Source organism: Pelophylax lessonae (genome assembly GCF_965119305.1).
Source record: "Pelophylax lessonae genome assembly, chromosome: 11".
NCBI lineage: Eukaryota > Metazoa > Chordata > Amphibia > Anura > Ranidae > Pelophylax > Pelophylax lessonae.
In genome coordinates this window covers 114248918-114265707 of record NC_138778.1, presented here as the reverse complement: position 1 = coordinate 114265707, position 16790 = coordinate 114248918, and the positions used below count along the sequence as shown (strand labels likewise).

The window sequence follows — 16790 nt, the reverse complement described above, 5'->3', positions numbered from 1 at the left end:
CTTTCATCATGCATGTTTGCGTCTCCGTTTTCACGTTTCACTTTAGCATTCAGTTCTACCATGCACATTGTTTCGATTTTTGGTTTCGTTTGTGTTCACTTATGGACCCATACGTTTTGGTCCTCCAATAAATTTTTCCTTTTTCTACCCCCACATTTTGGCCCTGTGATTCATTCAGGTTATTTCCATAGACCTTCTATTGGTTCCAACTGGGGTCTATGTAGGCTTGTGACGGTATCAGATTTTCATGCTGCGATTAATTGATTAAGGTTTTGCCACGGTATACGGTATTATCACGGTATTCTATTATTAAATTTAAATTATTAAATTTCCACCTCACTTCAATTTCATTGCTGAATTTAGGGGCTTTGGTTCACTTATGCACATTATTATATAGTCAGTCAGTACAGACTCTGTGAACCAGGCCTAAAATAGGTCATCAAGCAGTGTCTGGCCTAACTGGTGATAACTGGTCCTGGTGCTCGGCTCCGATCCGATGGCCTGGTCATTAAGAGGGCAAATCCTTGTGGTCAAGAAGTGGTTAAACCTGAAGGAGGTGTTGTTTATAAATGACTTTACTATTGCTTTAGGCCTGGTTCACATGTATGCGGGTTGGTGGTTCACATGTATGCGGGTTGGCGGCCCACATTTGCACAGGCATAGCAGCCCATTGATTTGAACGGGCTGCTATGCCCTCATTTTCCGCAGAAAAAAAAGGTGCATGCAGCATTTTTTAAAATTCAGTGGCCTTGAAATCCATCCTGCTTTTGCACCATGCGACTAACCTGCAGTTCCTGCTCTGGCAAGCTTTCTGCATTTTTTGTAGACACTGCTTGATGGCTATATAATAATGTAATGTGGGCTGCTATGCGTGTGTGTATATATATATATATATATATATATATATATATATATATATATATATATATATATATATATATATATTTATTTATTAGAGCTGCACGATTCTGGCCAAAATGAGAATCACGATTTTTTAGCTTGGAATAAAGATCACGATTCTCTCACGATTATCTGTGTAACAAAAAAAAAAAAAAAATTGGGATAACTTTACTGTTACGTTTTTTTTTTTTTTTTATTCATTAAAGTCTAATCATTGCGTTTGAAAGACTGCTGCGCAAATACAGTGTGACATAAAATATTACAACAATCGCCATTTTATTCTGTAGGGTCTCTGCTAAAAAAATATATAAAATGTTTGGGGGTTCTAAGTACTTTTCTAGCAAAAAAAAAAACTGATTTTAACTTGCAAGCAACAAGTGTCAGAAAAAGATCCAGTCTTTAAGAGGTTAAACTTCCTTTCTCCCTGGCAGAGGGAAGGAAAAGATACAATGTAATCATTTTTGTTTATAGTTAGGAGACTTAATGCTGAAAGGGGTTAGCTGTGTGAGTGAATGAGTCATCCAGCTCACTGAAATGTATCAATTCACAAGTTAGGCAGACTTGACAGAGAAACTCGGTATTTTAAAAATGCCACAATAACAATACCGTGGCTATGCAATACCGCGATATATCGAATTACCGAAAACCGGCATATGTCTAGGTCTATGAGGCAGGGAGTTCACCAACTGATCCCCCCCCCAACAACTCCTGGGGGGAAATAAATTGACCTCTGGTTGGCTCTGTCCGGCATGACTGAAGTCGCATTGAGAAGATATTTTCAATGTTTGTGATTTTCCATGGGCATAATATGTAATGGTGAAGATATTTCGCAAGTATCCTTAATGTAAGTCTGAATTCAGAGGGGTTTTTTTGTGTCCGATTTGTTTTTTTAGATTTCCTTTTGTGCTTCTCCTGAGGAAGCGAGCTTTGATCTTGTGAAACACGTTGAAATACATTCAGCACAGATTCAATTTTTGATGGAAAGCTTCTTACTTTAATTGCTCCTATGTTGTCTACTTTTGTATTCTCCACAGTTGGCAATTGTACATTACTGTTTTTAAATGTATGTTACACTGGTGGTTTAGAGTAATAAAATGGTTTTGTATATTTTATATACATATTTATTTTTTTTGTGTTGGGTTGTTACTCATTAAAGTCCCTTGGACAATGATTTATTTTTGTGTTTGTACAATACGAGACTGAGTCCCTTGCATGCCAGCTTCCTTTGTGTAGAACATTTTGTAGTGTTTCCATCAACGAAGGGAAGGACAAGGCTCTCATCAGACCAGCAAAAACTGGAAGTAGGTATGTTCCTTGCAGCTTTTAGTCATCCTGTTGCTTGCAAGAAAAGATTGCAGTTTGCCATGGCCTTAATTTTACACCCTAGCCCATGCACCTGTGTCAGTACACTGAATCCATGTGATGGGTGGCCTACCTTTATTTTCCCCATCCCTAGATTGGCACATGCTGGGATTAGAACCCCAAAGTTTTTTTCTTTTTATTAGTGGGAATAATTATAACCTCTACCAGGTTTCTGCTGCCGTCCATGTTTCCGTCAGGGAGATTTCACCAAAGTTACTGTCCTGTAACCATACAGAAGTGAGATCTCTTCAACAGGCACGCACAGACATTGTACAATAATGTGGGATTCCCTGTCCCTCAGCAAAAACCATAATAAAATCTCCTCAGCATGGTTTCAAAAAGTTCCAGCTGAAGTTGTGCTTTAAAATAATTTTTCCCCTTGACCTTAAAAAGATAGAAACTGCTTTCTTTTGATACCTGACCAGTTGTTTCTCCTGTCAGAAAAAAGTGCTGCTTTGTTACCTTGAAAAAGAAAAGCTTTGTTGAAAGAGCAAAAGCTGCTATGATGAGGTACTTCACCATTACAGGTTTAACTCTTGCAGTAACATAAGAGACATGAAACCATTTGTAGACTGCACAAAAAAACATTAACATACCTGTCAATGAGGGAGTCTCTCATACTGGTAGCAATAGTGCTTGGCTGGGCATCACTTAGTTTGAATACACTTTCTATTACTGACAGCTCTGTACTTGTTGTGTCTAGGCCACAGAACGCACACCAGTCATTGACAACCATTCCTGCTGCAATGACTTCACTACCTCGATTCACTGTTCCAGCCTGCCAGGAGACAAGATTACTTTAGTATTTAAATGCATAAAAATAGAAGATTAAAAACAGCATTTTCAACTAAAGACTACCAAGTGCCAAACCAACTTTCCAGTCACACACAATAGTTTTAAACTGTTCACAAAAAGTAGCACTTGGAAGATAAAAAAAAAATCACCCTATATTAAAGAAATTTTTAGGCAGATTAAAAAAACCTGAGGAAGCTCTTTATTGCAGAAGAGACATGCTACGCTACCTCAGCATGCATTCCCAGCGCTCTCCGGCTGTGCTGGAATGACTAAATCCCTTCTGTAAGGCAGCATAAACAGCAAACACAAACATACACTTCCTCCAAGTCTGTAGTGTATTGTCTTGGGTAACTCTGCAAGGTAATAAAACTCTGAATTCCCAAGACAGAGGCAACTGGGGACTAGCCTCAATCAGGCATAGAATCAATAGGTCAGACCCTTCCTGGGCATAGTGGAAGATTTTTTTTCTAACTCTGTCATTGTGGATTTCTTCCCTTTGATTGGGTCTGCTACAATAGTAAAGAGGGACCCGGGTGCTGGGAGTTTGAAGAGTTGCAGGTCGCTCTATGTAAGTGCACTGCACTCAGTGTGGGTTAAAGCACATACACTGAAGACTGGACAATAAGTGGTTAACACACATACACTGCTAATGTGAATACTGGAGGGCACGTCTCACTGGTGACATGGAGAAGCTGGGTCATGGATTTCACTTTCCCTAGGTGCAAAAGTGTGGATCACACTGGTGACAAATACTGGTAAGTGAGCTGTGTGTGTAATTAGCTGCAGATCCCACTAGTAATATGGATACTATAAATGACCTATGTGTGCTGGGATTCAGTGGAACTCACTGGCAGGGGTCCTAGTCTGAAAACTGTGAGAGTCCGTAAGCTGTTTTTGTATCAGTGGCTGAGGCACTCATCCTATAGCTGCACATACATGTGCGGCTGTGGGGGGGAAGGAAACACCTCCTCTGTAGACGATTGGCCCAATACAGCGTTCGCTGACTGGTTCACTCACGCAGGTTTGGACTAGGATCTGAACACGCCCAAAGCTCATTGATGCTCATTGGTATTGTCTTGTGTGGGCTGGGGTGTAGAACTCACTGGTGACCAGAATACTAGGGATTAACTTCTGAGTGCAAATCTCACCAGTCACATTTATGAAGTTCATACATCGTGTGTTCTGGGGAGCATGCTCTGTTTAGCAGAGTTCTCCACTAAGGGCTGAATGCTCCAGCAATGGAGTAGCAGAGTCCTTTTTAATGCTATATTGGACAGATGTTTGATCATTTTGCAGAAAACCAAATGAAAAAAAAAAAAAAACCCACACACCATTAAACACTGAGTGGGGGAAATCGCTTATGTGTCTGCATCAGGGTAGGTGGAGTTATCTCTCTAAATATTATCCTGGAAGACAGGTGGGGAAAACCCTCTGAGCCATAAATTGGTATAGATTTTTAATTATGTAACTCACCACAAGGGGGACCTGGAGAAGAGAGGACAGCTCATCTTGGTCTTCTATTGATGTTTTAGGATGCACCAAGCCTCCTTGATTGCTGAAAGAACAGTAACTCCCAACCAGCACTTGGCCAGCAACAGTCTGTCTAAATACCTCTACTTTCAGCACATCTGCCAAAATCTCTTCCGTCTCCTGGAACATAAAATGGCATATCATCTCCTGCCCATACCAAATAGATTAATTGATAAAACAGGGTTTGTAGCATAAATCGAGACATGCAACACAGGAATAATGTTGGCAAGTACAATGAGGGGAATTTATCAAAACTGGGATATACAGATGTTGATTGGCTGTTTTGCCAATTGCTTCAGATTCATTTTCAAAGATTAACTGAACAAGCTGAAGATATATTCTGATTGGTTGCCATGCACAGGTGCTTCAGATTCTGTCTGCTTCAGTTTTTATAAATTCCCCTCAATGTGTATACAGACCTTCATAGCACTGGGCAAAGACCTGTGACCTTGACCAATATTATCTTTCATTAATGTTACTAAACTGCCAAAGAAAAAGGGCTGAAGGGCAGCCATAAGTTACTGAATAGAATGGTCTTTGCGCCATTCTATTAACTATCACTTAGTCCAGCATGAACAATGGGACAGGAGCCTCCTTAGAGGCCAACCCCCTGCCCACTTAACTTCCCTACCTCACCGCTTATTCCTCTGCTGTCCTAACCCTGTGTAAGCATTGTGTCATAGCGTCAGAGCTTACAGACTTCATAATGGGCTCAGGCCTAGTGACTGGCTGTCATAGTCAAGCACAGAATAATGAGATGTTGTCATATGTTCCATAGCAGCTCAGAAGAGAGTGTGCAAAGGTGAGAATTCAATTATCTAGTATTGTGCATTACAAGACCTCCTTATACTCCACAAACATCCCCATCTATAATATTAGTGATCATGTGCAAAGCATAAACCATGCAGAAAAGCAAAAATAAAAAAAAATAAAAAATTTGTAACAGCAAGTGCATTGTACAAGAAGATTTTGGGTGGTGTTCAGCTTTAAAGGCTATACTATACTATATGGTCAGAAAAAATCTTGCCATTCAGGTAAAGTGGCAGAAATGATTTTATATTTTTATAATTAGACGTAAAAAAGGGTGAAATTAATAAGTGGTGCAAGCAGAAAAAAAAAAAAAAAGGAGCAGATGTTGCTTGTAACAAAAGTGGCGCAAGTCCCTTTGCTAGGCTGGCCATAGACGGTTAAAATCTCGACCAGTTCAGAAAGAAGTGGCTGAGATTCGAACTGTGTATGGGCAGGCTAAATGTACCAACTTGGGTACAACTAACCTGCTGGAGTTACTTGCGATTATTGCTAGTGGCTGTTATAGCCGCCAGCAATAATCACCCCCCCCCCCCCCTGCTAATGGTTCGGCAGGAGGGATTCCTCGGTCAGCACTGGGGTAATCGTGCAAATTTCTTTCCAGCAACCTGTGGCTGCTGGAAAGAAATACGCACCGCCCATGGCCTGCCTAAGTTAATTAGAAGTGGTCAATTCTTTGTTGTGTGACAGAAAACACAGGGCGGGGAACAGAGCTGGAGCCGCATGCTCCAATCTGTCTGCCCATTCCAACTCAACTCAGAATGTAGGAGGCAGAGGACTGTAAATCCTGCAGGCTCTGATCTGTAGTGTAATCCCCGCACAGGCAGAGAGGAATGCGAGCTGTCTACTGCTAGCTCACATCCTATACATCTCACACCTGGTGAAATCTACATCAGTTTTGCAAAACTGTCTCTGTACTCGTAATTAGGAGCAGACATATGGTGCAGATGGACCCCAAACAAGTATCTGCTTAATGTGGCACATGCCACTCCTGACAAATTCCTGCATATGATTATAATTGGCATAAAGATTTTAGTTAATTCCCCTGACAGCGAGTGTGAAAACAGAAAACATACCCTGTCAAGGTCAGGGTGAACCAGAGCTACATAGTCATTACAAGCTATCACATTCCCTAGGGCGGACAGCCGCTCCTCCACTCGTTGGATCCGAACAGATTCTGGCAAACTGTTTCTTATATTTTGGAGCTCCTGGTCTGTTGTGTTGTTTGGAACTAGAAGGCCATTACGATTTCCTAAAATACAAGAAAAGCAAGATGGCAAGGTAAGACAGAAACCATTAACATGTTCAATATACAGTACATTTCTGATACACCTATAGGGGAAGAATTTACTGAGCATCCCGAGGCATTTCTAAACCCCCCCCCCCCCCCCCCCCCCAATAGAAGTGGTGGCACACTACCTGTCCCTGGAGAGCTACACTCACTCTTCACTGTATCAATGGAGAGAGTCATGATTGTCACTCACACATACTTTCTTAATCTCCATAAGGGGTGGGGAGTAGTAGTTCACCAATAACATTGAGCTGTGCTAAAAGCACAAACAAAGTGACAAGACAACTGCATTTCTGGCAAGATCAACAGGTATTTTCTGCACTCACTGAAAAGGTTTTTTACCTGAAAAAGAAAACTAATGCAGCCCACCACATCTAAGGACTACAGTATAAAACATTTTTGTTCCTGGGTTTAGATACCGGACTTTAGAACTTTGTAAAAAATGATAAATGCTTTGGTAATTACCTCCTGAAATCTGACTTGTAGATCATTGCCCCCCCACACCAATCTCCACAATTAAAACAAAGGTTTTTTTCCCCTCTGCGGTATCCCCATTTCCGGGCCATACAACAATAATTATCGTACAACCACTTCCTGCCTTAACCACTTGCCGACCGCCCCCAGTAAATTTACTGCGGCAGTCAGCCCCTCACAGGCGAAGCGACGTAGGACTATGTCGCTAGCCTGTGAGGCTCTAAGGGGCGTGCACGCGCCGCCGGAGGCGCGCTCCTGCACATCCCCGCGCGTGTGACCGGCGGACATCGGGTCGCTCGCGGTCGTCCGGTGCAGAGGGAGAAAGGCAGGTGGCTGAATTAAAAAAAGCCGGTTGTCATTCTCCCCTGTGTAAGAACAAAGATCTACAGTGAGAAGCACGCCCCTAGGGACACACTTAACCCCTGCATCACCAATAAAGTTAACCCCTTCCCTGCCAGTGTAAGTTTTACAGTAAAACAAATTGGCCTAAAATGTTAAAAAATTTTGATTTTTAAATTTTGGGGAATTTCATAAAATGTGAAAAATATTTTTGAAAAATATATTTTTTGCAAAATTTACGCTTTTTTTGGTTTATAGCGCAAAAGAAAGCTCTTTGTGGGGGGGAAAAAAAAGGACGTCAATTTCATTTGGGTACAGCGTGGCACGACCGCGCAATTGTCCATTCAGGGTTCATACACATTTTCACCAATGAAATTCCATGACTTTTCCATGACTTCACGTAAATATTCATGACCTAATGTTTCATGAAATGTCTATGTATACGTTTTAAATAAGAAGAAAATCTATATCACACCCAGCATGTGTCACACCCAGCACACCCAAAATGCAGCACAGTAATCTTTTAAGGCCCAAGCGACAGTCATGAGGTGCAGGCAGACTGGTATGGATGGCACAGATCTGATGGTGCACAAATGCGGCACTTACTTTTGGGAGAAAGAACAGTGGTGCTCCTGCTTGCCCAAATAAAGCTGTTCAGGTGGCAGTGAGTCATGAGCGCAAACCTTTAGACTGAGCGGGGGGGGGGGGACGTCAATGCAGAGTGACCAGCGTGCCCCCAATCAATTGCAGAGTGCCACAGCAATGCCCCCAATAAATTGCAGAGTGCCACAGCAATGCCCCCAATAAATTGCAGAGTGCCCACAGCAATGCCCCCAATAAATTGCAGAGTGCCCACAGCAATGCCCCCAATAAATTGCAGAGTGCCCACAGCAATGCCCCCAATAAATTGCAGAGTGGCACAGCAATGCCCCCAATAAATTGCAGAGTGGCACAGCAATGCCCCCAATACATTGCAGAGTGCCCACAGCAATGCCCCCAATTGCAGAGTGCCACAGCAATGCCCCCAATAAATTGCAGAGTGCCCACAGCAATGCCCCCAATAAATTGTAGAGTGCACAGCAATGCCCCCAATAAATTGCAGAGTGCACAGCAATGCCCCCAATCAATTGCAGAGTGCCACAGCAATGCCCCCAATCAATTGCAGAGTGCCACAGCAATGCCCCCAATAAATTGCAGAGTGGCACAGCAATGCCGCCAATAAATTGCAGAGTGGCACAGCAATGCCGCCAATAAATTGCAGAGTGCCCACAGCAATGCCCCCAATAAATTGCAGAGTGGCACAGCAATGCCCCCAAAAAATGCAGAGTGCCCACAGCAATGCCCCAAATAAATTGCAGAGTGCCACAGCAATGCCCCAAATAAATTGCAGAGTGCCACAGCAATGCCCCCAATAAATGCAGAGTGCCCACAGCATTGCCCCCAATAAATGCAGAGTGCCCACAGCAATGCCCCCAATCAATGCAGAGATGCCAGCTTCTCTCCTGCGTTAACATGCTGGTGGAGCAGGAAGTCGGCATTGCGGCCCGGGTAAGGGATGTGCTGCATTACGAGCAAGTGAACAACAGCCGTGACATGGCCCCCCCCCCCCCCCCCGCGACCCCGTGCACTTACCTCACGGACAGTCACAGTCACTCTTCAGTCCCCGGCTTCCCGCGTCTCCGTCCTCCCGAGTCCCGGCGCCTCCTCCTCGGCCAATGGCATGAAGTTGGCCTTTCGGCCAATCAGGAAGCGGGAGGACCCGCTCCCTGATTGGCCAGGAGGAGGATCCGCATGACAATAGCGAATTTTCATTCGCTATTGTCACACAATGGGCGTGCTCTCGGGGTGCACGCTCTGCTCCCTTGCCGCCCCGTCTGCGGCTGCGCCGTCTAACTAGGTGCTTGCGCGGGACGTAATTTACACTGCGCATCCGCGCACGCGCGCAACTTAAAGGGAACACTGCCAATGACAGGCAGCAGGGAGGGCCGGGCCGCGGTTTGCCTGTATGTGACTGGCCAGCAGCAGCAAACCAATCACAGGCAGCGGCCCGCCCTCCAGTGACGCTTCCGCCGCCTGTGATTGGTTTGCTGCTGCTGGCCAGTCACATACAGGCAAACCGTGGCCCGGCCCTCCCCGCGATTGGTGCTTGGTGTATGATCTACTCCTCGGCTGCTGCGGACCCGGAAATGTGCACAAGCATAAAATAAAATTATACATTAATTCGCAATAAAAAAGTTTTAAGCATCCGCTCCCCCCGCCGCTGCCCGCCGCTCCCCCCCCCCCCCCCCAGCTCCTCCCCAGATTTCCATGACTTTTCCAAAACATTTGTAAAATCGTACTTTTCCATGACCTTTCCAGGCCTGGAAAGTGTCATCTCAGAATTCCATAACTTTTCCAGGTTTTTAATGACCGTACGAACCCTGTCCATTAAAGTCACGCAGTACCGAATCGCTACATGGGGCCTGGTCAGGAAGGGGGGTAAAATCTTCCGGGGCTGTTAACTAGAACGGATAAAATCACCTTGAAACTACTTTTGTCCCAAATGATAATGGACTATGTAATTTCAAATTACATTGGTAGGAAAGAGGCGTTAATCCAGGAATGCTGGATGATGCAGGAGTGTCAACCCTTTTGCTTCCAGAGCCACTTTTGATTTTGCAGACACATTAACCACTGCTAGACCTCCCACTGTATATACGTCATTACTTTGATGTTATATACCGTGGTTATGGCAAAGCTAGCTGTCATAACCCGGTATTTTTTTATACAGTGGGTGATCCTCTATCAGTCGTTTCCCCCGCTTACCAGAGCCACCGGTAGCAGTGGAAATGGTCCTGTGGAGTGATGGGCAGGAAGTCGAGTGAGGGCAAGATGGCCCCCACTCAACTCTATGCCCTTTGATGACTGGAGGGAGGTCAGACGTCACTTCCGCCTAACAGCCTTAAAAGGGCCCCTTTTTTTTTTTAGGCAAATGTAAAGTGACATTCTTGTTTTTTATTGCTTTTAAGTGTAAATATGAGAGGAGGTCTTTTTGAACCCAGATCTCGCAGAATTGTTAGAGAGCAATAATTCTAGCACTAGACCTCCTCTAACTCTAAACAGGTAACATGTAAAAACATTAACACGTCGCCTATGGGGTTTTTAACCACTTTACCACCGGAGGATTTTGCAGCTTAAAGACCAGACCCCTTTTTTCAACTTGGCACTTCGTGACTTTAACTGATAATTGCGCGGTCATGCAATGCTGTACCTAAACGAAATTTACGTCCTTTTTTTCCCACAAACAGAGCTTTCTTTTGGTGGTATTTGATCGCCTCTGCGCTTTTTATTTTTTGCGATAAAAAAAGAGCGAATATTTTGCAAAAAAATGACATTTTCAACTTTGTCTTTTAAAAAATATCCAATATACTCAATTTATATCTTTTTTTGGCCAAAATATATTTAGCTACATGTCTGACAAAAAAAAAAAAAAAAAAAAAAAAAATCAATGAGCGTATTTTTATTGGTTTGCGCAAAAGTTATAGCGTCTACAAACTATGGTGTAAACACTGAAATTTACGCAGCTTTAATTTCTGACTGCCCATCTCATTTCATGAAGTGCTAAAATGTCAGGGCAGTACAAAACCCCCCCCAAACTACCACTTTTTGGAAAGTAGACATCCTAAGGAATGTTCTGAGAGGCATGTTGAGCTCATTGAATATTTAATTTTTTTGTCACAGGTGTTTGAAAAATGACTAAAAAAAAATTTTTTTTTTCTTACACAAAGTTGTCATTGAAATGATATATTGCTCACACATGCCATAGGTATATGTGTAATTACACCCCAAAATATATTCTGCTGCTTCTCCTGAGTACAGGAATACCACATATGAGACTTTTTGGGAGCCTAGCTGTGTACGGGACCCCCAAAACAAATCACCACCATCAGAATTTCAAAGGGCGTACATTTTTCATTGCATTTTCTCACTACCTATAACGGTTTAGGAGGCCCTGAAATGTCAAGATACCACAAAACCCCCCCAAATGACCCCATTTTGGAAAGTAGACACCCCAAGCTGTTTGCTGAGAGGCATGGTGAATCCATGGAATATTTTATATTTTGCCACAAGTTCCGGGAAATATATATATATATTTTTTGTTTTTTTACACAAAGTTGTCAGTAAATGATATATTGCTCACACATGCCATGGGTATATGTGAAATGACACCCCAAAATACATTCTGCTGCTTCTCCTGAGTACAGGGATACCCCATGTGCGAGACTTTTTTTGCAGTCTAGCCGAGTACAGGACCCCGAAAACCAATCATCGCCTTCAGGCTTTCCAAGGGCGTAAATTGTTGATTTCACTCCTGACTACCTATCACAGTTTTGGAGGCCATGAAATGCCAAGACAGCACAACCCCCCCCCCCCCCCAAATGACCCCCTTTCGGAAAGTAGACACCCCAAGCTATTTACAGAGAGGCATGTTAAGTGTTTTGCAGATCTCACTTTTTGTCACAAAGTTTTGGAAATTGAAAAAAGAGGAAAAAATGCATTTTCCTGTTTTTTCTTCATTTTCCAAAAAAAAAATGAGAGCTGCAAAATACTCACCATGCCTCTCAGCAAATAGAATGGAGTGTCTACTTTGCAAAATGGGGTCATTTGGGGGGTTTTGTGCCATCTTGGCTTTTTATGGACTTCAAAAGTGTGATAGGTAGTAAGGAGTGAGATCAAAAATTTAACGCCCTTAGAAAGCCAGAAGGTGCAGATTGGTTTTCCGGGTCCTGTACGCGGCTAGACTGCCAAAAAGTCTCACACATGGGGTATCCCTGTACTCAGGAGAAGCAGCAGAATGTATTTTGGGGTGTCATTTCACATATACCCATGGCATGTGTGAGCATTATATCATTTATTGATAACTTTGTGTAAAAGAAAAAAAAAAAAAAATACTCCATGGACTCACCAAGAAAATAGCTTTGGGTGACTACTTTTCAAAAAGGGGTCATTTGGGGGGTGTTTGAACTGTCCCGGCATTTTATGCTCAATCTTATCCACACATCACCCACTCTTCTAACCACTTGAAAACCAAGCAAGCCTTTTCTGTGCCTTATTGTTTACATGAAAAAATATTTTTTTTTTACTAGAAAATTACTTTGGGTAGGGGTACGCGGGAGGACATAAGGAAAATGTCTCATGCAGCCGGCTCACTGCATCTGGAAGGGGAAGTTGGGCAGGCATGCCTCCTGGGTACAGGTAGGCAAGGATGATCTCTTCCTGGAATTCCCGGAAGGATCCAGTTTGTCCTGACGCCCTGTATAGGACAAAGGCGTTCAGCATCGCCAATTGGAAAAGGTAAACAGACACTTTTTTGTACCAGCGTCTGGCTTTACGGGCAACTAAATACGGCGCCAAAAGCTGGTCGTTAAGGTCCACCCCTCCCATGTCAAGGTTATATTCGTGGACACAGAGGGGTTTCTCCATAACGCCAGTTGCCGTAGGGATTTGGACTGTCGTGTCTGCGTGAAGGGAGGACAGAACATAAACATCCCGTGTATCCTTCCACTTCACCGCAAGCAATTTGTCCGTTTTCAAGCAGGCTCTCGCCCCCCCGACTAAGACGGGAATTTACAAGCCGTTGGGGGAAGCCCTGGCGATTAGGTCGCATGGTGCCACATGCGCCAATTTGTAATTAGAGCAGGTGACTAAATAGTGGCACGCTTGTATAAAAGTTGTCCACGTACAAATGGTACCCCTTTCCAGATAAGGGTGACACCAAGTCCCAAACAATCTTACCGCTGCTCCCTATGTAGTCTGGGCAGTTCGGGGGCTCCACAGTGCTATCTTTTCCCTCATAGACCCGGAAACTAACTGTATAACCTGTGGCCCTGTCACACAATTTATACAGTTTGACCCCGTACTTGGCACGCTTGCTGGGGAGGTACTGTTTCATAGCAAGGCGGCCAGTAAATTTAATCAGGGACTCGTCAACGCAGACAACTTGTTCGGGGGTAAACAAGGCTGCAAACCGCTGATTGAAGTGGTCTATGAGGGGCCGAATTTTGTGGAGCCGATCATATTCAGGGTCTCCGAGGACGACAGAGTTCATTGTCGCTGAAATGCATAAATCACAGAATTTGCTCGTATCTCGCCCTGGACATGGAGGCAGAGTACAATGCGCATATGGTGAACTGGGCTAGTGGACCAATATAGCCGCAATTCACTCTGTTTAGTTATGCCCATGTGGAGGGAAAGGCCCAGAAAGATTTTAAAATCGGGAACCGTTATAGGTTTCCAGCCGAATGGTCTGGCAAGGGGCGAATTTGGGTTGGCGGGGAATTGTTGTGCATATAAATTTGATTGATCCACAATAGATCTGTAAAGATCTTCCGTGAAGAACAGCTCAAAAAAGTTCAGGGGCGTAAAACCAGCTGTCTCCACGTGGATTCCAGGTTGGGCGGTGAATGGGGGAAGTACTGGCGCTGTAGAATCAGTGGGTTGCCAATTGGGATATGCCAGTGCATCAGGGAGGGCACTATGGGCTCTACGGGCCTGTCTTCGAATACGCGGTGGCTGCGGGCCACTACTCGTGCTAGCCACCCCACCAGCTTCAACTGCACTTAGGCGACTCGCCACGTCACCAGGTGTTACTGCAGTGCTGGTTGTACTAGGTCCAGGGTGTACTAGGCCGCTGGGGCTTGCCAGGTCGCCAGAAAAATGAGCGGCACTAGTAACCACACACTGCTCCATACGAGCACCCTGCAATTCCTACATCTCAACAACTCCAGAATGGGGTCGGGTACGCCTGGGTCTAACAGGGACCCATCTGTCGTCGGAGCTATCTGTCAGGGAGCCGCTGCTGTCATCTGGTTCGTATACTGACACTAATTCGGTCATTGTAGCTTCCCCATCGCTATCAGATGACACGGCCAGCATACTATAAGCCTCTTCACCACTGTACAAACGTTTAGACATTTTGGTAACTAAATTTACCTGTACAGTGGTGTTGACTCACAGGTAATAAAAGCACCTGGTTGTCAAGAACTATTTCAGGCGCTACCAAAAAAACTGCTAATGCTAGCAGGGATCAGGCCTGACTCTGCTAACACAGCGGTTTTGTGTGTTGTGTTTTTTTGTAAGTGACAGTAATCTATTGATTACTACACTTACCTGGGTGAAAGGGTTAAACGCAGGTGCTGGCCGGAATCAGTGCTGACCGTGCAAACACTGCGTTTTGGGAACCCTAAACTATGGGGGCGCTATTATAGTTCTGATCAGATCAGATATTGATCTGTTCAAACACTATACTAGTAATGGAAGTGTATGTGCGTGTGTGTGGTAATCAAGGGGTTACTTCTAACTATGCGCCGGGGATCTGGTGGGGGGGGGTGGCGGGGACCTTAAACCTCCTTTGGGATAGAAACTAACTCGCTAGCGCAAACTTAAGTCACAATCACACTAATACAAAATACAGTAAAAACAGTATATTATGTGTGTATTAGTGTGCAATGTGACAGGGGGGGAAGGGGTTAACTGGATGTGATCAGGGGGGGATCAGGGGGTTAAATCTTTATTGGAAGGGGCTGGCGGGTATCCTAAGGATAAAACGGTGGCAAGCGCTAAACCTGGTCACAAGTCACACTTATACGGGTATATAGAAAATGCTATATACTGTATACAGTGTGCGTTGTGGCAGGGGGTGTAGGGGTGATCAGGGGGGGATCAGGGGGTTAAATCTTTATTGGGCGGGTGGGGGGGGGACCCTAAATCTCCTTGGGACAGAAACTTAGTCGCCTGCACTAATTCTGATCACAATCACACTAATACAAAAACACTGTATATTACGTTTGTATTAGTGCTGATGTGACAGAGGGTGTAGGGGTTAACTGGCGGTGATCAGGGGGGGATCAGGGGGTTAAATCTTTATTTGGGGGGGGGGTGGCGGGTAATTTAAGTGGAAAGGGGGGGGGGGGGGGTCGCAAGCGTTACACCTGACCACAAATCACACTTATACGGGTATATAGCAAAATGCTATATACTGTATACGGTGTGTGTTATGGCAGGGGGTGTAGGGGTGATCAGGGGGTTAAATCTTTATTGGGCGGGTGGCGGGGACCCTAAACCTTCTTGGGACAGAAACTTAGTCGCCTGCGCTAATTCTGATCACAATCACACTAATACAAAAACACTGTATATTACGTTTGTATTAGTGCTGATGTGACAGAGGGTGTAGGGGTTAACTAGCGGTGATCAGGAGGGGGGGGGGGGTCAGGGGGGATCAAGTGGTTAAATCTTTGTTGGGGGGGGGGGGGGTAATTTAAGTGGAAAAGGGGGGGGGGGTCGCAAGCGCTACACCTGACCACAAATCACACGTATACAGGTATATAGGAAAATGCTATATGCTGTATACAGTGTGTGTTGTGTCAGGGACTGTAGGGGTTAATCGGGGGGGGGGCGATCGGGGGTGAAATGTGCCTATCTAGCTGTGTGTGGTGTGCTTGGTGCAATTACTCACAGTTAGATGTGCTCTCCTCTCACGCTGGATCCAAAAAGACCGTTGTGAGGGGAGGGCACATCTTCTCTAAGCCTGTGTTTACATTTCACAGGCTTAGAGGGTGATCTGATTGGGCAGGACCGATCAACAGGTCCAGGCCAAAAATGATTGGCCTGGACCTAACTGATCGGTTCTGAACCCAATCGAGTCATCGGCGGGACCTCGGGAGCGCGCGCACCAGAGCGGCTCAGGCTAGTGACGTTAATTAACGTCACTTTGCCTGGCCGGGGCTGACCACAGCAGTAAATTTACTTGCGGCGGTCGGGGAGTGGTTAAGTACCGTAGTTTGTCTCCATTCCACGAGCGTGCGCAGTTTTAAAGAATTAGGTATCAGTTTACTGGGCGTAACATCTTTCACAATATAACAAAATTGGGCTAACTTTACTGTTATTTTTTTTATTCAAAAAATTTTTGTTTGCAAGACTGCTGTGCAAATATGGTGCGACAAAGTATTGAAACAATCTTTACTGTATTCTCTAGGGTCTCTGCAAAAAAAAAAAAAAAAAATCTATCTAAAGTGTTTGGGGTTCCAAGTAATTTTCTTGCAAAAAAAAAATATACTAATTTTAACTTTTAACCACTTCAATACTGGGCACTTTCATCCCCTTCCTGCCCAGGCCAATTTTCCCCTTTTAGCGCTATTGCATTTTGAATGACAATTGCGCAGTCATGCAACACTGTACCTACAAATTTATGTAATTTTCCCCCCACAAATAGAGCTTTCTTTTGGTGGCATTTGATCACCTCTGGGTTTTTTCC

The 16790-nt window shown here is 44.4% G+C and overlaps 1 protein-coding gene across 1 annotated transcript in view; it reads right to left on the bottom strand.

Annotated features, from left to right (window-relative positions):
• Nucleotides 1-2791: 2791 nt before the first annotated feature.
• Nucleotides 2792-16790, bottom strand: part of EIF6 (eukaryotic translation initiation factor 6) — a gene marked incomplete at its 3' end in the record, with an annotated part of 38774 nt that continues 24775 nt past the window's right edge. Inside the window, exons 3-5 of the mRNA XM_082272805.1 lie at nt 6471-6646; nt 4531-4707; nt 2792-3040 (exon numbers count right to left, since the gene is read on the bottom strand). Of these exons, the coding sequence (XP_082128931.1) occupies nt 2792-3040; nt 4531-4707; nt 6471-6646 (602 nt within the window). The remainder of the gene's footprint in view (nt 3041-4530; nt 4708-6470; nt 6647-16790) is intronic.